This window comes from Oryzias latipes, chromosome 2, assembly GCF_053564925.1.
Source record: "Oryzias latipes strain Hd-rR chromosome 2, Olatipes_Hd-rR_3.1".
Classification (NCBI taxonomy): domain Eukaryota; kingdom Metazoa; phylum Chordata; class Actinopteri; order Beloniformes; family Adrianichthyidae; genus Oryzias; species Oryzias latipes.
The window spans coordinates 43,117,778-43,141,681 of NC_136238.1; the positions used below are offsets into that span (position 1 = coordinate 43,117,778).

Genomic DNA, 23,904 nt, shown 5'->3' on the forward strand with positions numbered 1-23,904 from the left:
CCCCTGTTGATGTAGTTTTTCACCTCCCCCAGCCGGGACTTGATCCGGAGCCCTTCTTACTGTGAGGCAAGAGCGCTAACCACTGTTCCACCGTGCAGCCCATATCCTCAATAAACCTTAATAGACATATGAAATGCTAAGAGTGACTAAAAAATTAAAAATAAATACAAATAAATAAATATATTTACATACTTATATAAAACTAGTAAAAAGAAAAAATAAATTATTAAAATATCAAATAAATTTCTAAAATTCAACTAAAAGCGAGATTAAAAAGGTAGGTCTGCTGTATTTTGCAGCAGTTGAAGGTTTGCTATCCTTGTTCTGGGAAGACCAAAGAGCAGGGCATTACAGTAATCTAGTCCAGTGTTTTTCAACCAGTGTGCCGCGGCACACTAGTGTGCCGTGGGAGATGGTCAAGTGTGCCGTGGGAAATTACCCTCATTAATCATTCACTGATCTAAAAACATTTTCCATCTCCAGGAAATCAGCTCTTTGTTCATCCAAACAGGCCCTGATAAAACACTGAGTAGTGAGGAATATAAAAGATCTTAAAATTACTTTTTCTTTGTGTTTATTTGATTCTATTAAAGACATTTTGATAAGAATGACGGTATTTACCTGCAGCTATAGCGGTTTGCGGAAAAGTCCCGCCCCTTTACCTGTCTCCGCCAATCATTGTTGAAGGCTTAATCACATGTCAGCAGTCTGACCAATCAGAAGTGGTTAAATTATTCACTTCCTTGTCCCGATTTAGCTCATAAAGTCTCTCAGTTCCAACAAAAATACCAGCTAAAGCTCGTCTTTAGCGGTGTAGCTTTCCACAGAGTCCGGTGTCAGACCGTGAACAAAACAATGAAGCTCACAGACGCGAGTCTTTCTGCCCTTTTTCGGCAGTTTTCACACCACATCTCCCATGATGCATTGGCTTAAAGGGCCAGTGTACCAGCGCACAATGAGTGAGCTTGACATGTCTAGAAACCTCAACGGACAATTTAACTTTTATTTCATCTCTTAGAAAAAACAGCCGCAACTTCCTGCTTTTTTGGCCACAATTATCACAAAATGCACGTGAGATTGCGGCCGGGGGGGGGGGGGGGGGGGGGGGGGGGGGGCTGTCGATCAATAGAGACCATGAATTTCTGCTTATTTTTTTTTATTTTTTGGATGCTGGTGTGCCGCGGGATTTTTGTCAATGTTAAAGTGTGCCGTGGCTCAAAAAAGGTTGGAAAACACTGATCTAGTCTACTGGTAATGAAAGCATGCATTCAGTTACAGCGACACGTTGATTGGTCGAGCGGCAGTACGGATTGTGTGATGCATGATGGGATACGTATGAAGCATGTAGCCTTCGGATGCAAAGGGACTACCAAAGAGTATGTTGATTAAAGACAAGTTACCCACCCTGAATATTAATTTGCCTGTTCAACCCTAAAGTACAACATCCCATACCACAGTGGTTCTCCAGCTGCCCGTCTGCAGGCATGACAAACAAGATTAAGATATTCCTTTATTAGTCCCACGATGGGGAAATTTCCTCATTGCAGCAGCAGTACTGGGCAGAGAGAGAGCAATATATAAAAGAAACAAAACTTCGGAGTCAGTATAAACACATATACACAATATACGCGCATACATTTCTAAAAAAAATGCACATGATGGCTGTATAGTCAGTTATTGCACAGGGTAAGATAAATAAGACAGAGCTGATGGTGTTGTTTAACGTGGTTCACTGGGAGCAGCTAAGGTTGTACCGTCTGATGGCAGAAGGTAGAAACGACCTGCGGTGTCGCTTAGAGCTGTGACGGTGTCGAATTTTTCATCACCGCGGTGATGAACCACCAGGGGGCGCGGTGTCGCCCCCCCCCCCCCCCCCCCCCCCCCCAAAAAAAAAAAAAAAACACAAAATCCCCCGGCGGCCGCATCGGAAATAAATAAATACAGTTACAACGTACTATTCTTTGTTAACAATGACAACAAATGACAACAACTAACAGCTACATATCTAACTTGTGAACTAACTATAGGTGTTGTAGATTGACTGTGTGTGAGCGCGGAGCGTCTTGTGTAGGAATAGGAGGAAGGTGCGCACACATGTGTTGGGGGGGGGGTGTTGATTCTTCTGCAGCGGACCGCTCTGGAGCTGCACGCAAGTTTCACCTGTGTTCTCTGGTTCAGACATCTTCTCAGAATATTATTTATTGCCCAGTAATAAACAGACTGCAGACACTTTGTCACCTCTCCGGTTGCCATGAAGCCTGACACCCATTAAGAACGCGGGGCAGGAGGCTCCGCTTTTGTTTATACAGACACGTAACGTTACGCTGCAAAAAGTAGTTCCCAAACAAAACATGTAGTGATTTTCAAGGAAATCTAACAGCGTGCGTTCATGTTTGGTGTTACGGATTGAAGGCGGACAGTAACACCCCCCCCCCCCCCCCCCAACACAAAATCCTCCGGTGGGCGGCCGGTGGGGAGAGGAGCCAGAAAGCCGGTGGGGGCTTTCTGGCTCCTCTCTCTCTGTGTGGGGTGGATCGTGCTGGGCCTGGGGCGTCGGTGCCTCGGGGGATGGGGCCCTGAGGCTGGGGGACCTGGGCCCTATGCTGGGGGGGGCGCTGGGGGACGGCTGTTTGACCACTGGGGGACAGTCTACCAGCTGTCCCCAACTTACCCCCTTCCTCATATAATCTCATATTAGGATGAGGGGGTGGAGGGTTTAGCCTGCGATGCACTTTGGGGGGGGGGGGGGGGGGGGGGGGGCTACTTGGCAGTGGTCCCCCTCCCGTGGTTGCCGTATGAAATGCCCCCCCCCCCCCCCCCCTCTCTCGGTTTTATTTGCACCTTAGACATGTAGGGCCCTTGGTAGGGGGGGTGCTTGGACATCACTGCCAGCAAGCAGTAGATGTCCTCCTAGTGCCCTACCCGCCAATTTTAACCGCACCTTAGACATTTAGGGACCCTTGGTGGGGAGGGTGAGGGGACGACACTGTGAGTAATCAAGGAATGTCCTCTCTATGCCCTACCCACCAATTTTAACTGCACCCCCTTAGTACACACACCTTTTACTCCTCATAATATACATTCAAACACAAACACACACACATGCACACATACACCCTCACAAACACACGCACACACATTTTGCAAGGAAGGTGGCTCCTAGGTAGGGTCCATCCTGATGGGTGACTGACATCCCGATGGAGAGACCACCATCATGATGCCACGCCCCCGCCACGTTGCGAGTCGACACCATAAGCCGCGGTTACATGTACAAAATATCTTGATGGTATCAATGGTCGGATTAGAATCCAACCGTGTACATGGGCCCAGAAAAATGTTTTCAGAATATAAAAACGTTCACTAAGGTCACAATTTCGGTCGGAATAAATCATTCGCACATGCGCAGTAGGGTTTGAAAACCGGAAGAGGATACAACTTCCGCCGAGCTGCTTTTTTTCCAAACTTTATTGAATGTAACAATTCAATACAAAACAATGTTAAACAGCACAGAGCAGCTATATACATTGACATGTCAGCTCGGTAAAATACGAGACGATCTTCTAAACGTGCTTTTAATAATGTTACGGTTATTATGAAACACCTGTTCGCTCATCATTTGAATTTTAATCCGTGTGGTCAGTGCGTTTTCTGAACGAAACCAGGATTAGCAGTATGCTAACACGGGCTAACAACATTAGCTTTGGGTGGCGCTGCACCTTAAACATGTAAGAATAACATCAGCCTTTATTTAGTCGGGACACGACTGGAAACACAAATCCACGTGGTTGTTTGAATGTTTTCTAAGGACTGAGCGACATTTCTGCTTTGAAGCTCAAACCGCTGTGTGTCTGCTGACGATCCGAGCTGTGCTCAGACACACACTTTAGACCCGGTTCTGAGTTCGGTTGCTTGTACCCCTAGAGCTGCGGGACGGAGCCCCCCCCCCCCCCCCCCCCCCCGACAATGTCATCGTCCATCCCGATGGTTGACAGCAAACATCGTCAACGGCCAATTTAGGGGACATCGCCCAACCCTAGTCTTAGGTCCATCTGTCCCCTACCCCATCCCTGGTGGGGGGTACTGGGCCCTTGGCAGTGGCAGCCGTGTCCCCTGGGTGCCAGTTTCCTGGGCCCGGCGGGGCTGTCTCTGCGCGGGGAGGGGGTTCACATGTCCGTTTCCCTGTGGGGTGGGTTCGGGTTTTCCCCCTGGGCGCTAGGCCCGCATTCCAACTGTGGCTGAGACTGGTCGGCCTACGTTTACAACACCCCTTGCGGGCCCCCCTTTTCTCCGGGGTGCCCCCCTCCTGGGTGGGGCCGGCTGTCCCCTGCCTTGCTCCTTCCTGGACCAACCGTGGGCCGGGTTGGTGGCTGCCTGGAGCGCAGAGCTGGTCTCCCTTGGGGGGTCCTGGCTCGTACCTAGGGTTGGGGCGGGGGGATGCCCAGATCTCCTGGGTGGTGATGAGGTGCCCGTCTGGGGCTGTTGGCACTCTTCTCGGGCGGGACCCTGCGTTGGGCCCTCCCGGCGCGGCGGGGGGCTGCTCCCCTGGTTGGGCTGGGGCGGCGCTCTCTTCCCCCCATGCCTCCCGGCTCTCTGGCTCTGGGGACCTTGTGGGGGTCCTGCTGGCCCTGGCCTGGGTGGCGGATGTGGACGCCCGGGGGGCGGTTGTTTCTGCCTGCTGCTGGGTGGCGTTGGGGGTTCTGACTGCCGCTGCTGCTGCGGCGGGGGTCTTGGTGTGGGTATGGCTGGACACTCTCCCTACTTCTTTTCACATTCCATCATCCATTTAGAAGAACATAAACACTCACCTGAGCACAGGTGTTAGCTCACCTTTGCACTAACAGTTTGCATGATTGAATGAATGAAATATTTCACACCAGTTTGTTTAAAGGCATAAGTATGCGTGTGTGAAATATATCTGTATTGTGTACATGTTGACATGTGGACATTTTTGCAGCTAACAGGTGTGTTTATAACATCTGAGTGTGTGTGTGGACAGGCCCCGGCCTTTGAGATTTACACTTGAACCTTACCGTAATGATAAACATCCAGTAAAGTTGTTGCTTTAGGCTGCATCATGGTTTTATCCCCCCTCTCCTATTATCACCCTCTTATCCCCCCCCCCCTCTAACATCCCTCTCTCTTCTTCCCTCCTTTCCTTTTCCGTCCGGTCCAACACCAAAGATTTTCAAATATGATGGAATTTGTCTGAAGATTAATAACCCCTGTTGTAAAAGTAAAATATGTCCAACACAAGAGGCATTCAGCTCTCATGTGTTTGCCGAGCTGTTGGACAGGACAAGTTAAAAATAAATAAATAAATAAAATAATAAAAGTTTGGCCTCAAAAAAAAAAAAAAGGTGGGGTGATGACCTCATCACCGCGGTGATGCGGTTATGGTCACGGCCCTAGCCGAGATGCTGCTACACCAGCAGACCGCTCAATAAAAGATGGCTGATGCCACCACAGAGTCATAAAAAGGCTTTAGGAGTGATCCCTGCACTCCAAAAGACCTTAGTCTCCTTAGCAGATAAATTCTGCTGTGCTCCGCGGTTGGGAATAGCTCCCTCCGTGGCCAGTCGTAGCTCGTTTGCTTGTCATGTGAGCAGACGGACAGCCCTTGCTGTATGGGGAAGCAGCAAATTCGGACCTCCTAAATCTTAGTATGTTTTATTTATTTTCATGGAGGCAATAATATATAGATCCCTTAGTTTGATTCTTATTTTTATTTATGCCCTATTGAATGAATCTGGGTCACAGAGACAAGGATGTAGCAGCGGCTTTTCCGTCGGGACGGAGAGCGTACCGGAATGTGAATGACCCCAGACATGGAGACATGATTTCGGATGCTTTTGTGCTTTTTTTAAATTAAATAAATCTGATCTCTAAACATCCTCTGTGAATCCGAGCATGTTAATGAGATAAACACAGACATAAATGTAAAGGTATCTGCTGTAAATCCAAGTATTTTTACCCATGTCCCATCACGGGCTCCTTACCCCCAGGCGACCTAAACACATATAACAGTTGCTATGGAAATAAAACCCAGAAACAGAAAAGCAGCCATTTTAAAAAACAGTTTACTGAAATAATCACATGCAGCTCTGACCAGGTTGGCATATGTGGTAGGGGGAGAGCTGGGGCCTGTAGCAGCTGCTCAGCCAGTAAGGGCGAGTCAGAATTGGGCGGCGAGAGCAGGGGCAGGTTGCACCTGTGGGCTAACGCCTAACAACGCCGCTCGGGGCTTGAATAGCGTTTTTTTTTTAGGATTTGGATGTTGATTAGATCCTGAACAATAATCAAAGCAGCTCAAATACATACTAATGGTTCTCATGCTTTGTCTTTTTACAGGACAGACTCAAAGATTTTTGAAGATGCAGTGGAGCTGCAGTACTTTTTAATCAAGATCAGGGATGAGTTATGCAAGAATGGAGAGATCCTAATGTCCACTGCACTCCGTTACACTTTGAAACACTTGCAAAGTGATGTAGATCGGGAAAAAAGAGAGAAAGTTCCCAGAGAGATTGAGGAGGATAAGAAGAAAGCAGAAGAGGAACAGGAGAAAAACAAAGGTAGTTGATTTATTATTCATGCATGAAAACACAGGAATCTCTCATCCTAAAATGTATCTGAAATGTTTCTGCAGATAAAAAAGAGGGAACAACCCGTTATGTACAAAGAGATCCCTGGGTACCAAACCCTCTTCTCAAGTATGTAAAAGAATGCTCCTTTGACAACATCACCTACAGCGTGGGAGAATTTGTCTATGTGGAGCCATCAGAAGTGTACTTCAAGCCTCACATTGTCTGCATTGATCGTCTGTGGGAAGACAGCGCTGGTAACCCTCTAAGGACTGTTTGTCACAGATATATGTGACATGGCATTACATGTAGAGCACCAGAGTGTCACTGCTACAATAACCGAGCTTCTTATTTATAGTAGATTGATAGAATTTATGCCAGACTCATAGTCCAAAAGAAGGTGTACACGAACCCACTACATAAAAAAAGCAGTGTCAAGAATACACAAGTTAAGAAGCAGTGTTAGAAAAATTACAATAGTTCATAAAAAATTACATTAATTAAGAGTGTTAATTCTGAGGGACAAACAGCTCACTAGCACTCGCCCTCCTTGGCTTATTTAAAAGCACCCTAAGGGCCTCATTGTACACCACCTGCAGCTTTCTCATACTGGTACTTTTATAGTTTGTCCATAGATGAGCTGTATACAGAGGAGGACAAAAATAACACCACCTCGACTCCCTCTTTACAAAAGTTCCTTACACAAGAAGCAGTGTTAGAAAAATTACAATAATTCATAAAAACACATTTAGTTACACATCTCTCCACCAGTTTTATAAATAATTTCTTATGATTTACTCTGTCAAAAGCTTTACAGTCATCTAGATAACAGTGAAACAGAAATAGATCATTTCTTTAAGATCATATATACACATGTCAGGACCCATCTTTTCTTTAAACCCAAATGGATTATCAGTCATTTTTACAAACTCTGGAATCCTGTCCAGCAGGATTATCTCATAGAGTTTTGATAGAAAACTGGCCAGAGCTATCAGTCTGTCATTTTCAGAGCAACCAATTTTTCCAGCTATGTTTTTATCCCTGCTACTAAACATAAGAGTTATCATAGAGTCTGGTTAAAATCCATGAACATTAAAGCTGTAAAACACATGGCAAGTAGTGGGATTACACTTGCACTGGCAAACTTTACATACTCAGATACCCCATCAAGTCCAGTAGCTTTGTTGTTTGACAGTTTGGAGATAGCTTGGTGGACATTATGCGCTGTGATTACACCAGCGGTATCAGTGTCCTTTGCTACAAACAGATCCCTCTGGACTCAGTGAAATATTCTTATATAGTGTTGTCACCATATTTCTAAAATATTTTCAGTGCCAGAGACCCCATCTACCACACAAGGAATTGTTTTAGGGCCAGAAGTATTAACTTTGACTTCTTTTCATCAGATTTTTATTTATTTATTTATTTATTTTGAATTAGGACATTGCATATTAAACAATGTTTCAGCAGCTGCTTTGACATAAATATGGCAGCTTCATCCGTTGTCCTAAAGCAGGATAAAAGGTTCACCAGTTACATTGACAACGCAATACAATAGCACAATATTAGTGGTAAAAATATTTACAAAGGTTATTTACAGTGAAAAGCAAGTCTAAAAAAGTCAAAGAAAAACAACAATAACTAACATCTGCAGGACTGGTTTGTTTTCAGCCATTGTTTAAGAGCTGTTTGGAACAAACCAGTCCTGCAGACCTTAGTTATTGTTGTTTTGGATGTTGTTATAACATAGCCATGGAATCAGCTCTCATTGCCTGGTCGTTTTTACAAATAAAACGTATTGCATACATTTCTAAATGCAATTGCTTCTCTAGGAGGAGAAATATTAGTTAATAATTTATCTGAATGTACAGTGTACATCGACACTGCATCTTCTGAGAGTGCTCCAATCCAAATATGAGGAACTTTCATGATTGTAACCTCGCCTCAAAGGTAAACTCAGCATTTGCTTCTTAAAAGAAATATGATAAGCAAATGATAGTTTATAAAAATGTTCATAGTAGTCAGAGAGGCATGAGCATCAGCTGTTGTGAAGTCAAATGCCATGCTTCACTGATGTGTGTACCTATCTTCAGGCAGCAATATTTCAGTTGAGTGTATTCTGCTGTATATTTTGAAATGAATCTATTCTTGTTCTTTGAAGGTGTGATGTGGCTCTATGGCTGCTGGTTCAAGCGGCCAAGTGAAACTTATCTTTTGGATTCACAAACGTTTCTGGAAAAAGAAGTCTTCAGGAGCTATTACTGGAACAGAGTTCCCATCAGTAAAGTTCTCGGCAAATGTGTGGTTCTCTTTGTGAAGGTTAGACACCCCCCAAAAAGGTTTCATATGACAATAGAACTGTAGTGAATTTAGGTGTCTTTTTGTGATTCACGTAGGATTACTTTGAAATGCAACCTGAGGGCTTCAAACCTGCAGATGTGTATGTGTGTGAGTCCCGCTATGGTAGTGGAGCCAGGTCCTTCAAGATCAAAATTTGGACCTTGCCACAGAGTCCAGTAAAGTTGGTGCCCCGGGTGGTGCCTCTGCCCGTCGTTCGTGTGGCCTCCATGTTTGCCAAACCGGACCTGGACAAAGCGTCCTTCTCTCATGCAAACCCCGGCAGTTTTGAAGACAAGGTGAGGTGAAGCACCTGCTTGATTTGATTGTTTGTTGCAGTTAAATGAGATCAACCTTTCTTAAAGATGCTTGACATATTTAGTAAACCTTTTAGATTCTGCTAACTTGAGTCAGTGTAAACAAAAGCTATATTTACTATCAAAACTACATGTATGCCACTATTTGTAGGTGTTAACGCATGTTGAGCTGTTTCATGAAGTCTCTGCTGTCCGGACACTGCCTTCGTAATCAAACCTTGATTTGCTGGAAAAAATAAAATCTCAATTAAAACTCAGCAACTCTGCTGGAGAACTTGCATGGATAAAGACTCAAATCAGACACATATTTTTTGGGAATTTGAGAAAATAAGGCCCTTCTGGAACACCATCCACTTTACTATATGTGAAACACACCGGTATAAGATACCCCGAACCTGTCTTGTGATGTATCTGGGTTACTTAGAGGGAACAGTACATAAAACGGACCAAAACGTAGTAAAAGCTCTTCTTGTGGCAGCAAAGAAATATAAATCAAAGAACTGGCAGAAGGCTGAAGCCCCAACACACAAGCAATGGACGTGTATTGTGGAAGAAATCCAAACAATGGAGAGACTTACATACAAACTAAGAATGAAGAAGGAAAAATTTCTGAAGGCCTGGGAAAAATGGTTTATGTACATAACAAGAAAAGGTTATGGCATATAGTTAACTTTGTGATCAGTATCCTAGAAAGGAGGAAAACCTATCACCATGATTACTCTATGTGCCTTCTTGTACTCATTTATTTTCTTTTTTTTTTTCGTTCAATATATGCTGTTTCAATGCTTCTAACTTTGTTCATGTGTTTAAAAATAATAAAAAGAAATTTGCAAAAAAAATAAAAATAAAATAAAATTTCACTGATGAAAGTCTTCCGGAAATCCGGCTTTTCGAGCAAATCGATCGTACCTTCCGGAAAATAAAGACCTGGGGCCTCATTTATAAAACCTTGCGTAGGATTTGCGTCAGAAGTGGCGTACGGATGAAACATAGGACGTGCGTACGCACAGAAATATTTGGATTTATAAAACCGTGGGCACGCACATCCTACGCATCCTTCCCTTAATAAATCACAACCAATTCTAAATGCTGCGCAGCTTTTGCGGCTTCATGACACGCCCACAGTTGCCCATAAATAGTCCGCGAAACGCCCACAATTGAATATTCATTGATAGCGAAACCATGGCAAACACAGAGAGAAAATAAAAAAAACGTAACTTCACTCAATGTGAAGTAGAAGTTATCGTTGGTGAGGTGGAAAAGAGGAGAAAATGTTGTTTGGAGGGCACAGTGTGGGCATTACTAATGCCAAAAAGGCACTTGAGATGCTGTAGCCTCTCGGACCGTGGCCGAAATAAAAAAGAAATGGTCGGACATCAAATTCGAGGCAAAAAAACGTCTGGCGCTGCATCGCCAGAGTGTGTCTGCCACGGGGGGGGGGGACAGGGGACACCGGAGCAGACCCCTCTTCATTAGAGACTGGCGGCAATTATGGGGAATCCCTTTTAAGTGGCGTGGTGAGGGGGGACACCGACGCGCCAGATGCACCGGGTGACACCCCCCCAAAAGCTCCAACAGGACGGCTGGAGGAAGTGGGAACCAGCTCATAAGCCACTCGTCCTCGTTTGCCAGCAAGTCTTCTTGTTGTTTAAAGATGCGTTCACTCCCAATTCTTCCATTTGCCACATCTTCTAAGAGCGCAAGATCAGCCATTGTGCGTCATTACGCATTGTGATGGAGCATTTTATTTCCATCCATTTAATTACATCTGACAAGCTACAGATGTGGGTAATAATCCACGTGGAAATGGGAAATTGATCAGCGCAAATGTAATTTCTTGTTGCTTTCTGAATGGTTGAGACATACGCCATACGTTGTTTTATCAAAAATAAAACAAACTAAAGGCATATGCATGAATACCATAATTCTGTAGCTTATGAAGAACTGTTTCACTATGAAAACAACTTTCCCCAGTGGACAATTAATACGTCTGTCTGTCTGTCTGATTCGCACGCATCTGGCGGCGCGTGCACACGCAGCGGCTCCTCTCTCCCCTACCTTCAGTGTTTTTTTGGCTTTTCTTTTGGCTTTATCTTTTTGGGTTTCAAGGATTTATTGTTTTTAAAAGAATGTATTTTAAGTCGTAAGTCGTTTATTTATTATTTTATATGCTGCTTGCACTATGTGAGAGGAAAGCAATTTCATCTGTGCTGTATGTCTTACGGATGCAGCATATTTGACAATAAAGCTGACTTTGACTTTGACTTTGACTATATCTGCTCCTCCAGACGGACACATTGAGGAGAATATCAGTTTTGTACATAATTTCGTTCTGTTAACTATATTATTTATGAGGATGAATTGCACTACATGCCAATATTGCAGAACATATTTCACTTTTCTTTTTGCAAATAAGTGTTTATTTGAATTTCTGTTGTAATTTTTGTTTGATTTCTTTTTTTTTGTTTCACTGCTGATCAATCAAACGGGTGTTCGTGTAGCTGTTAATTGTAAGACTTGCTTTGTGAAGTCTTCATGTTATTTATGAGAGGCAGTATTGTCATTTTCACTTTCAGGTGTTTCTTCCATCTGCCGACGGTGTCGCCGTTTCTCATTTCACCCGTTTTTGTGCGTACGCCTGGGTCAGAGCTTGAAGGACCGCACATTTTCCCTTCAAGTTTGCTTTTTATAAATCTCAACTATTGCGTAGAGAGTGGCGTACGCCTTCTTTTGTGCATACGCAACGTTTATAAATGAGGCCCCTGATCTCTACAGACAAATCGCTTTCCGATGAAAAAATTGTCTGAAATCGGCAAATTTTAGCTTTATTTTCTACATTTCTCCGTGGATTGCTTCCTCTATGGGCGCGGCCATCTCTTGTCTTCCCGTCCTAATTGACCAATGACGGGACGTTTTAGTTGCTTTCCGATGCGTCGATGGCTCTGATTGGCTCTGTCTGTACCACGTGGTCAGCGTGACGGATTCCCTAGAGACCAAAACTGGTGGACCCACGCTAAACTTTCACAAACAAATCTGAAGAATTTGCGATCAAACTTGTGTTAAAATAATGGCGGGCATCGTCATTATTGAGCGTGGTCACGACCTCAGTTGTGAGAATAAGATCTTGGCAGAAATAAATAAATTCTTAAGGTAGTGTAGGTCCAATACATTTTGTGTAAAATAATCTCAAAACTAAATTTTGAAAAATTTCAGTTTTCTTATTTTAAATACATTTCTCTAATTATTTGTATTTCCTAATTACCATGATTTGGTTCAATATTATTGACATTAATTATAAGAATATGACGAGGCAGACCCAGAAGCTGGAAACCGGAAGAAAACTCCGGCTAGGAGATCTTTAGAATGGGTTTAATGGATTGACAAAACCCAGAGTTCAGGAATACTGCGTGAACCAGAGGTAAGTATTTGGTGTGGAAAACGGAGCTTCTTGTGAGTTCGTCTTGGAGACTGCGTCGGAGCTCATGAGCGAGATGGAGCCAGCGACGAGCAAACCAGAGGGCTGAGAGGAGGACTTCGTGGCCTGAGCAGAGGAGACGAGGAGTGAACAGGATAACCAGCTGCACCCGTGGTGAAGAGGACCTGAAGGAGCACAAAAGAGGTAAGTTCAAGGCTAGACTTGAATTGGCGTAACTTAACTTGAGCCAGCCGTAAGCGCCGGAGAGTGTATAATGGACTGGCATCGAATGCTGGGATGGATCTCCTTTTGAAGGTCAGCAGGTGATGAGATGATGTGAGGCAGCTGGTTTCAATGAGCAGAGTTGGGAGGGGGGAGATAACCCGCAGAGGCACCGTGATAGTACCCCCCTCAACAACCGCCTACAGGCGGTCCAGGACGGCAATCGGGGTGGGCCCGGTAGAAATCCTCGATGAGGGAACGTTCCAGAACAAGCGACCGCAACCCTCCCAGTCCACCAAGAATTCAAAACCGCAGCCCCGGAGGCGGATGTCCAGGACCCGACTGACCGTGAAGGCGGGGGCGCCGTCAATGACATGGGCGGGCAGAGGGGAAACGGATGGCGGGCACAGAGGGCTCTACTAAACGGGTTTGATCTGTGAAACATGGAAGGAGGGGTGTACCTTAAGCTTCGCCGGAAGCCGCAACCGTACGCAGGTGGGGGTTTATGATCTTCTCGATGATGTAGGGACTGATGAATCATGGAGCCAATTTGCGAGTGGTGGCCTGGAGAGGTATGTCAGGAGAAGAAAGCCAGACCCTCTGTCCCGGCTGGTAGATTGGACTGTCCTTCTCTCTTCTGGATTGGGGGTGGTGACCTGAAGTGAGACTGACAGAGGCCCTGAGGGCAGAGCAGAAAGCCTTCCAAACCTGAGACACAAATTGAGGGCCTCGGTCGGAAACGATGTCACAAGGGATGCCGTGATGCCGAAAAAACCTGCTGAACCATGATGTCGTCCATTTCAGTGGCTGTGGGTAATTTGGGGAGAGGGATGAACTGAGCAGACTTGGAGAAGCAGTCGATTATGGTGAGAATGACAGTGGTACCTTGCGAGTGTGGTAACCCAGTGACGAAGTCCGCAGCGAGATGGGACCAAGGGCGTTGAGGAATGGGCAGCGGATGGAGCAGACCGGCTGGTTGGGCATTGGAGGATTTTGAACGGGCGCAGACGTTGCAGGCGGTGACGAACTCCCTGACATCTCGTTCCATGGAGGGCCAGAAGAACATACGTTGGAGCAAGGTTATTACAGTTAACGAAAACGAACGAAAAAACTAAAACTAGAACTGAAAAAACATTTTCGTTAACTGAAATAAAAATAAAAACGAGAGTTTTAAAAAAAACGAAAACTAACTAAAACTGTTTGTTGTGTGTATAAAACTAACTGAAACTAAATAATATTAACCCCCAAAAATACTTCGTTTTCGTCTTTGCTAATACATAAGTCTTTTGGGTTGAAATAAAGTCTATTTACTTCACCCTGCTAGTTTTACAGTGTATCTGAACCTTACGGCATTACGTTTTCTGTGACGTCACATGATGTCTGTCAGACACTGCCGGCTAGCGTTGTCATAGACATGTACATGAGCGTGCTGGCTGCATTAACAGTTGGGAGAAAGCGGGAGAGCCCTTTTTGGGACTTTTTTGAATATAACAGCGTCGAAAACAAAAGTAAGTGCCTTGTAGTCGAAGCAGGAGACAAAATTTGTGGAACGTTCCTCAAAGGGAAAAACCCTACGAATCTAAAAGTACATTTAAAAAGCGCACACAAAAACGCAAATCAACAGCACCTAGACAAGCTAGCCTGTCGCCCGCCCTCCCCCGGAAAAGAAGCGAGAGCAGATAACGTAATGCTGTTATATTTTAATTTAAGGATGGTTGTCCTTGTGTCCTCTGAATAATAACTGTTTCAAAATGTATCTTTGATTTAGTTTTTATCATACAATACTTATTCTGGTGATTTTGAATCATGCACCTGACAAATATCCTAATTTACAAAAAGAAAAAAAAACTAACACTAATACTAATAAAAACTAAACTAAAACGAAGCAATTTCAAAAAATAAAAACTAATAAAAACTAGTAAAGCAGCCTCTAAAAACTAATTAAAACTAAATAAATTTAAAAACAAAAATTCAAAACGAAATAAAAACTAAAACTAATAAAAAATCCGAAACTATTATAACCTTGCGTTGGAGGAGCTTGAGGGTTCTCTGGACACCTCCATGACAAGAAATACGAGAGGTATGCCCCCAAACCAAAACCTTAGAGCGGAGCGAGGAGGGGACATATAAGGTGTTCACCGGGACTGGGGGATGATCGGGTTCTTCGTCTTGAGCTTGTCGTACTCGAGTTTCAATGTCCCACGTGAGGTTCCCTACTATGCAGGTGGGGGAGATAATGGGAGAGGGGTCCTGACTGTCCTCTTTACTATAAAGTCGTGAAAGTGCATCCGGTTTAACGTTCCTGCTGCCAGGCCTGTAAGTAATGACGTTGAGAAACGGTCGAAGAAGTGGCACCAACAGGCTTGGCGTGAATTAAGGCGTTTGGCGGAACGAAGGCAAGCCAAATTTTTGTGGTCTGTCCACACTATGAAAGGCTGATCAGCACCCTTGAGCCAGTGATGCCACTCCTCAAGGGCGAGTTTGATGGCGAGGAGCTCCCGATTACCCACGTTGTAATTGCGTTCAGCAGTGGAGAGTTTTCGGGAGAAGAACGTGCAGGGTTTTAGTTTGCCCGTGTCGTTCTCGCGCTGGGAGAGGACTGCCCCAACGCCTGAGTCGGAGGCGTCCACCTCGACAATAAATTGGCGAAGGGGGTCGGGCTGAATCAGGATAGGAGCCGAGGTGAATAAACCTTTGAGAAGTTCAAAAGCGGCCTGAGCCTTAGGACCCCAAACAAAGGGTCTTTTAACCGAGGTGAGCTGCGATAGTGCTGTAGTTCCTTATAAACCAACGATAAAAGTTAGCGAAACTGAGGAAGCGTTGCAGTTGCTTTCTGGACTCAGGAGGTTCCCAGTTAGCTACTGCCATGATCTTAGCTGGGTCTGGACGGATATTACCGGCCTCTATGATAAAACCGAGAAATGAAATGGTAGACACATGAAATTCGCATTTCTCCGCTTTGACAAAAAGCTGATTCTCAAGAAGGCGTTCGAGGACCTGCCGGACATGGTGGGTGTGTTGACCTTGATCACGTGAGTAAATGAGTATGTTGTCCAGGTAGACAAACACAAAACGATTTAAGAAATCATGGAGGACGTCGTTTACTAGGTGCTGAAAAATGGCGGGGGCATTGGTAAGTCTGAAAGGCATCACCAGGTATTCAAAGTGCCCTAGGGGTGTGTTGAATGCCGTTTTCCATTCGTCCCCCTCCCTCATGAGGACTAAATGATAGGCATTGTGGAGATCTAATTTAGAAAAGACGCAAGCCTCTTGAACAGAATCTAAAGCGGAGCTGATGAGGTAAAGGGGATACTTATTTTTAACCGTGATCTGATTTAGTTCGCGGAAGTCAATGCAAGGTCGCATGGCCTTATCCTTTTTCTGAACGAAAAAGAACCCTGCACTGACTGGGGACGGAGAGGGGCGGATGTGACGGGAAGAAAGAGCATCGTGAATGTATTTCTCCATAGCCTGCTTCTCTGGACTGGATAAATTACATAACCGGCTCTTGGGTAGAGTAGCTCCCTTTAATAAATCTATGGAGCAGTCGTCAGGTCTGTGAGGGGGAAGAGCGCCAGCCTTGGTTTTGCTAAAGACAGCCTTTAGGTCGTGATAGCAGGGGGCACCTTGGAAAGGTTGATGATTTCCGGGGCTGAGTGATGAGGAACCGAAGGGATGGCGGAACGGAGGCAATTGGCCATGCAGGCAGTACTCCAGTTGGTGATATGACGGTTCACCCAATCAACTGCGGCTTGTGAGCACGAAGCCAGGGGAAACCTAAGATGACGGGAGATTGGAGGGATTGAGTGACATAGAACTGCATGAATTCATGGTGATTACCAGAAGAGATGAGTTTAACGGCCTTGTTGTGGTGAGTAATGTGAGTGAGGAGCTGGCCTCCCAGACCTGCCGCCTTAACCGGGTGTTCCAAAGGCTCTGTGGGAAGGTTGAGTTCAGACACAAGATTACAGTTAATGAAACTTTGCTCAGCGCCAGAATCTATGAGGGCTTGGCAAACATGGGTTTTAGATTGGTTACATAGCTTGACAGGATTGTACAGGAAAGAGTTCTCAGTAGTGAGGGAATGACCCGCCCACGGCCTGTCGTCTAGCGGGGGGTTCTGGCGTTCAAACGCAACGTACACTGGTGAACGAGGTGACCTGCCTGACCATAGTAGAAACAAGTTCCGTCCTCCCTCCGTCTTCGCCGTTCCTCGGGTGTGAGCTTTGAGTGCACTTCAGGGGATCGTCCGGCGGGCTCATGAGAAATGGAACAAGCGGAATCAGCTGTAGCAGGCGGAGGGAGAAAATTAACCACAGATCTTCTTTCATGGCGGGGACGCTCAGTCTGGCGTTCCCGGAGACGCATGTCTGACCGCAAGGCCGTGGTGACGAGTTCTTTAAAAGATCTAGCCTCGGGTTGTGAACATAAATGGTCTTTAATAGAATCGTTTAGTGACTGGTAAAACACGCCTTTCAGAGCGATGTCCGGCCAACCTGCTTCCACTGCTAGAATCAGAAAGTCTGTTAAATGGTCACTCACAGATCTGTTGCGTTGCTTTAGGGCTAGTAGACGACGGGTCGCTTCCTCCTCCTTGCGGGGCTGGTCGAACACCAACCGGAATTCCCCTATGAAGCGTTCAAAACGGAACTTGGTAAATGGGATTAGCCGTTAGGTAGGCCTGCGCCCATTGGAGCGCTTTACCCCTGACGGAGTTTACGATGAGTGTTATCTTGCTAAGATCTGCGTGGTAGTGCCGTGGAGCCTGCTGGAAAATCAGTCGGCATTGTAGGAGGAAACCCCCGCAGGCTTCCAAGTCTCCCTGGAAGGTCTCGGGTTGAAGCCGGATGTTTTCGTTAGCCGGTCTAGTGGTAGCGGGGGCCAAACTTCTGGAGGTGGAAGGAGAGGCGCTGGCTGTGGCGTTGGCGGATGGTAGACCTGTTAGTTCCATAAGGGTCGGAGAAATTCCATCCAGATGATGGAAAAGGTCCTGGTGGGCGGCGGCCATCTGGTTCAGGGATTCAGCTTGTCGTCCCAGGGCGATACCTTGCTGTGAGACGGCCAAGCGGAGCCCTTCTGGGTCAGCTGGGTCTGGGTGTTGGCCAGTCCGTTCTGTCATAACGACGATGACGAGGCAGACCCAGATGCTGGAACCCGGAAGAAAACTCCGGCTAGGAGATCTTTAGAATGGGTTTAATGGATTGACAAAACCCAGAGTTCAGGAATACTGCGTGAACCAGAGGTAAGTATTTGGCGTGGAAACCGGAGCTTCTTGTGAGTTCGTCTTGGAGACTGCGTCGGAGCTCATGAGCGAGGAGCCAGCGACGAGCGAACCAGAGGGCTGAGAGGAGGACTTCGTGGCCTGAGCAGAGGAGACAAGGAGTGAACAGGATAACCAGCTGCACCCGTGGTGAAGAGGACCTGAAGGAGCACAAAAGAGGTAAGTTCAAGGCTAGACTTGAATTGGCGTAACTTAACTTGAGCCAGCCGTAAGCACCGGAGAGTGTATAACGGACTGGCATCGAATGCTGGGATGGATCCTCCTTATGAAGGTCAGCAGGCGATGAGATGATGTGAGGCAGCTGGTTCCAGTGAGCAGAGTTGGGAGGGGGGAGATAACCCACAGAGGCACCGTGACACACACTCCCTTAAAAAAGAATGTTTACAATGTTTAATTTTGTTTGTATGTTTGTTTTGATATTTCCCAGATTACTTAGTATTAATGGTAAAGAATTGATGTATTATGTTATAGAATGATTAAAGCAGATCTCATCTTTTGATGTAATTATAGTTTGAGAAAACAGTGCAAGTGGATGTTGTACATCTGTCATTTCTGAGGCAGAAATCATGTACAAATGAGGTACTTTTATAGAATATCATAGTTACTGGTGTTCTTTTTGCCATTTGGGGCTTTGATGTTACTATATTTTAGCAGTTGTATGTTTTGCAGCTTTAAGGAAAAGCTTAGGATAGCTTAAAAAGGATTGTGTCACTTTTTAGCAATTATCCAACTTCTTTTTTTAGGACCAGCAAGTCCTTAATGGAAAGTCAAACTAGGGGTTTGAACGACAAATCATGATGCTCCCATTAGTCTTAGTTTCTTGATTAAGAAGTGAATAACTAGCTGCCAGGATGTACCAGAATGCATCTAAGACCATGGATTTTTCCAAAATTTCTCTCCGCGCCGCCATATCGCTCAAAGAAAAGTTCAGGGATTTTTTTTCCTTGCCTGACTTTCATCACTGAATCTGGATGTTTGTGCTTGAGAACTCACTTGCTAACATATAAGTCTGGCAGCAAAAAACTCTATTTCAAATTAGAGACTGTCATGATTTGAATGTTTGTGAATATTTAACATTTCAGGAGCGAGAGGATGTTCCCATGGAGATAAATGAAGCCGAGCCAGGCTGCCAGTACTTTGAACAGTTATGCTACAATAACATGTGGTTTAAACTTGGAGACTGCGTTTACATCCAGTCACATGGATTGTCAAAGCCCCGGGTTGCCAGGTTGGTGAAAATAAACCAAGCATAGTCAAGAAAAACCTCTGAACAAGAAATAGGTTTTCAGAAATGTCAGTGTTGCAAGTACAATTCTTAATTTGCGATCCCTCATGCAGTTTTACTAACTTGTCTACAGAATTGAGAAGCTGTGGTTGCAGAATGGAACCACCTTCTTCTTTGGACCTATTTTCATTCATCCTGAGGAAACGGAGCACGAACCCACAAAGATGTTTTACAAGAGAGAGGTTTTTCTAAGTCACCTGGAGGAAACCTTGCCCATGACTTGTGTCCTAGGTACGGCACAGCCATATAGCCGTCTCTGAATGTGGGCCTTCAAACGTTATTGATAAAAAAAAGTGCTTTTCATGTCGTCAAAGAGCTTTAAAAACGAAAGCCAAACATAGGCACAACATTTTGAAATTAAAGCCAACCTCCTCCCCCACCCCCACCCACCATTGACATTCACCCATACACCCCAAGCCCCCAACATAAAGAATGCAGGCATGAAAACAGGGCTGGAATTGTAAGAAGAACTTCTAGCTTGGCTCTATTGTGAGGAAACATTATAATGAAGCTCTGGGGCCAAAATCATGTCATTAAAAAAAATCTATTTTCCAACTGACTTGGTAACGACCCTTGTTGTGTTCCCAGGCAAATGTGTGGTGTCCTCCTTTAAGGAGTACCTGTCATGCAGACCTACAGAATACTCAGAGGAGGACATCCTGCTGTGTGAGAGCAGCTACATTGAGACAGAGAAACAAGTGAAAAAATTAGAGCGTCTGAAGCGCTTCTCATATTCTGCCAAAGTGGTGGAGGATGAGATTTACTATTTCAGGTTTGGAAAGTCAAAAAGAACTTCTCCTCTGATCTAAACTGAATCAGATCCTTCTTTAACCATCTTGTTTTGGTGTTTTGTGTAGGAAACTCAATGTACCACAGGAGGAAGTTTCGCTGTTTTTTTTTTCTCCTGTGACACCTTCAATGCCTGAAATGCAAAGCTCTCGGTCAAGTGACATGGACATGATGCCATACACAGAGGAAGACTTCAGGCCACCGCCAGTGGGTCGTCTAGTCATGGAGCTCCTCAGGAAACTCTATGTTTCTGTAATGAGCCACCAGAACAAGAAGTGCCGATGCTATAGTGACTTTCTGGCTGAGATTCCTGCTGTGGATCCTGCTGCCCCTGAAAAACCACCTCTCAACTTTGAAATAATCCGAAAGAACCTGGAGCGTGGTCGCTACAGGAGGCTGGATGTCTTTCAGGAACACATGTTTGAAGTGTTGAAGAAGGCAAGGAGGCTACACAGGTATGACAACCTTTGAAAAAGGAATTAAAGAGGAGGTGGCATAGTCTTACTTAGAGTGCCTTGCGAAAGTATTCAGCCCCCTTTAACTGTGTAACCTTTTGCCACATTTCAGGGTTCAAACATAAAGATATAAAACTGTATTTTTTTCTGAAGAATTAAGAACCAAAACTGCCCAGTACCAGAAATCCTTCATACCCAATGCAATAACCCTGTACAACAGCTCACAATACAAAAGATAACCTTAGCACATTTTTTATTATCTATTTTTTTTCCTTTTTGCACATTTCTTTTGCACATCTTTTTACCTGCACTGTTCTGTAAATAGCTTTTTAAATTCTACTACCTTGTTGTTTGCATTTATGCTACATTTTCTTGTTTTTTTTTATTCTTAGTCTTTTTTTCCCCTCTGCTGTCAGTTGCTATGGTGACAAACACATTTCCCAAGTGTAGGATCAATGAAGTATTTCTGATTCTGATTGTGAAGTTGAACGACATTTATTGGATATTTCAAACTTGTTTGATACCAAACTGAAATATTGGGCGTTCAAAATTATTCAGCCCTTTTTTTTAATGCAACACTCTCTCAAGATGTTCAGTGACTATCTTTCAATGATCCAATGTTGACCTAAATGACTAATGTTGATAAATAGAATCCACCTGTATGTAATGAAGTCTTCGTATAAATGCATCTGCTCTGTGATCCTCTTAGAGGTCAGTTTAAAGTGCAGAGAGCATCATGAAGACAAGAAACAAACCAGGCAGGTCCGAGATACTACTGTGGAGAAGTTTAAAGCTGGATTTGGATACAAAAAGATTTTCCAAGCTGTAAACATTCCAAGGAGAATTGTGCAAGATATAATATTGCAATGGAAGGAGTATCAGACCACTGCAGATCTTCAAAGACCTGTCGTCCGTCTAAACTTTCAGCTTAAACAAGGAGAAGACTGATCAGAGATCCAGCCAAGAGGCCCATGATGACTCTTGATGAACTGTGGAGATCTACAGCTGAGGTGGAATGTCTGTCCATAGGACAACAATCAGTTGTATACTTCACTAATCTGGCCTTTATGGAAGAGTTTCAAGATTTCTTAAAGATATCCATAAACACTGTTGTTTAAAGTTACCCACAAGCTATCTGGGAGACACACCAAACATGTGGAAGAAGCTCTGGTCTGAAAATCCAAATTTTTTGGTAACAATGAATAATGTTCTGTTTGGCGTAAAAGCAACGCAGCTCATCACCCTGAACACACCATCCCCACTGTAAAGCATGGTGGTGGCCCCATCATGGTTTGGTCCTGCTTTTTTTCAGCAGGGACAGGGAGGATGGTTGGAATTGATGGGAACATGGATGGAGCCAAATCCAGAAGCATTCTGGAAGAAAACCTGATGGAGTCTGTACAGACCTGAGACTGGGACAGAGATTTGTTTTCCAACAATGATCCAAAACCTAAAGAAAATCTACAATGGACTGGTTCACAAATCAACATATCCAGGTGTTAGAACAGCCAGAGTCCAGACCTGAATCCAATGGAGAATCTGTGGAATGTTCTCTATTCAAACTCACTGAGCTCTAGCTGTTTTGCAAGGAGGAATAGGCAAGAATTTCAGTCTCTCCATGTGCGACACTGATAGAGATAAACCCCAAGAGACTTAGGTGGCGCCACAAAGTATCAAATTAAGGGGACTGAATAAAGGAGCACGCCCAGTTTTTCTGTTTATTTTTTAAAAAATCTTGAAATGTCCAAATAATTTCGTTCAACTTCACAATTGTGTCCCACTTGTTGATTCTTCAGAAAAAATTACATTTTGATATCTTTATGTTGAACCCTGAAATGTGGCAAAAGGTTGAAAAGATAAAGGGGGCTGAATACTTTTCAAGGGCCTGTATAAGACTTCTTTTTTTCAACAAATTAAAATTTTAAAGAAATCTACTGCTAGAACAGTAGCATCTAGACCTAGTTTTTTGCATCAGTTTATGTAATACACATATCCAAAAGAAGTTTGGTGGCCATCTGTGGCAAACTGTCAAATTTGGAGATTTTCCCATTTCTGCACAGGACTTATGAAGTGATATATATGGCAAGACATTGCAAACAAAACTTTATGTTGCAAACAAAACTTTTTTATGTTGCAAATGAAAATTTTAATTGTTTGCTTTTCAAAAAACATTTGACAAAAACATTTTTTTTTTTGCTTTCTAAACATTTTTTTTAACGTTTGCAACACAAACGTTTTTAGATGCGTTATGTCTCATCTCGTTTCGGAGGTGTTTCCCATTTTGGCCTTGGGGTTTCCAGTCCATATTCTGCACACATGTTCCTGTATATGATTCCAGCCACTTGATTGTGGTAAATGGTAAATGGCGTATACTTATATAGCGCTTTCTACCTTCTTACGAAGGCCCAAAGCGCTTTACAGTCACAGTCCCATTCACCCATGCACACACACAGTCACACATTGTGGTTGTGGCGCTCCATGTATGTTTTACCTGCCAGCATCTTACACCCTGCAGTTATGAGCTGGATTGTTTCAGGCGCCTCTTTGCACAGCCTACTGCACCTTGGGTCTTGTCTGGTGTGGTAGATCTACACCTTGGGTCTTGTCTGGTGTGGTAGATCTACACCTTGGGTCTTGTCTGGAGTGGTACATCTACACCTTGGGTCTTGTCTGGAGTGGTAGATCTACACCTTGACTCTTGTCTGGTGTGGTAGATCTGAGCCTCTATCGCTCTGATATTCAGGGCTTGTACCTGAGCTGCCAGGATGAGTGCTTCAGTGCTGTCCTGTAGGCCAGCCCTTTCTAGCCATTGGTAGGACTTCTTGAGATCAGCCTCTTCAGTTATGGTCTGGTGGTACATCCCATGCAGGGGTTTGTCCTCCCATGAGGATCTGTCAAATCAAATCAAATTTTAATTTATATAGCACTTTTACAATAACATACGTCACTCAAAGTGCTGTGCATAAAGTACAATAACATTTAAAAAACAAGATGACAAGGAAAGGACTTCCGGCTCTCCACTCAAGATGGCAGCATAGCTTCAGTGCTCCCCGACGTTATTAAACAAACTCCCTGGAAATAAGGTATTGTGAAGCAAAGTGATAGGGAGTTGATCCGAAGGAGGAAAAACACAGATATTGCACCTACTACCGAAGATATGGATGACAATCGAAACCGCTCCTCCAGACACGAGGCGAATCAAGACGAAACTGGACCAGGTAGCCT

At 44.4% G+C, this 23,904-nt stretch overlaps 1 protein-coding gene across 7 annotated transcripts in view; it reads left to right on the forward strand.

The window, feature by feature from the left end:
* Nucleotides 1-23,904, forward strand: part of LOC144981282 (uncharacterized) — an 84,976-nt gene that overhangs the window by 45,018 nt on the left and 16,054 nt on the right. For 6 of the 7 annotated variants that reach the window (XR_013652856.1, XR_013652860.1, XR_013652857.1 and 3 more), the window contains exons 34-41: nt 6,349-6,569; nt 6,644-6,835; nt 8,740-8,897; nt 8,975-9,214; nt 19,233-19,378; nt 19,509-19,666; nt 20,024-20,207; nt 20,293-20,679. Coding sequence is in view for 4 of the 7 variants with exons in the window: in XM_078939803.1 (XP_078795929.1) it covers nt 6,349-6,569; nt 6,644-6,835; nt 8,740-8,897; nt 8,975-9,214; nt 19,233-19,378; nt 19,509-19,666; nt 20,024-20,207; nt 20,293-20,679 (1,686 nt within the window). In the remaining 3 variants the exon portion in view is untranslated. The remainder of the gene's footprint in view (nt 1-6,348; nt 6,570-6,643; nt 6,836-8,739; nt 8,898-8,974; nt 9,215-19,232; nt 19,379-19,508; nt 19,667-20,023; nt 20,208-20,292; nt 20,680-23,904) is intronic. The other variant, XM_078939824.1, reaches the window with a different exon arrangement.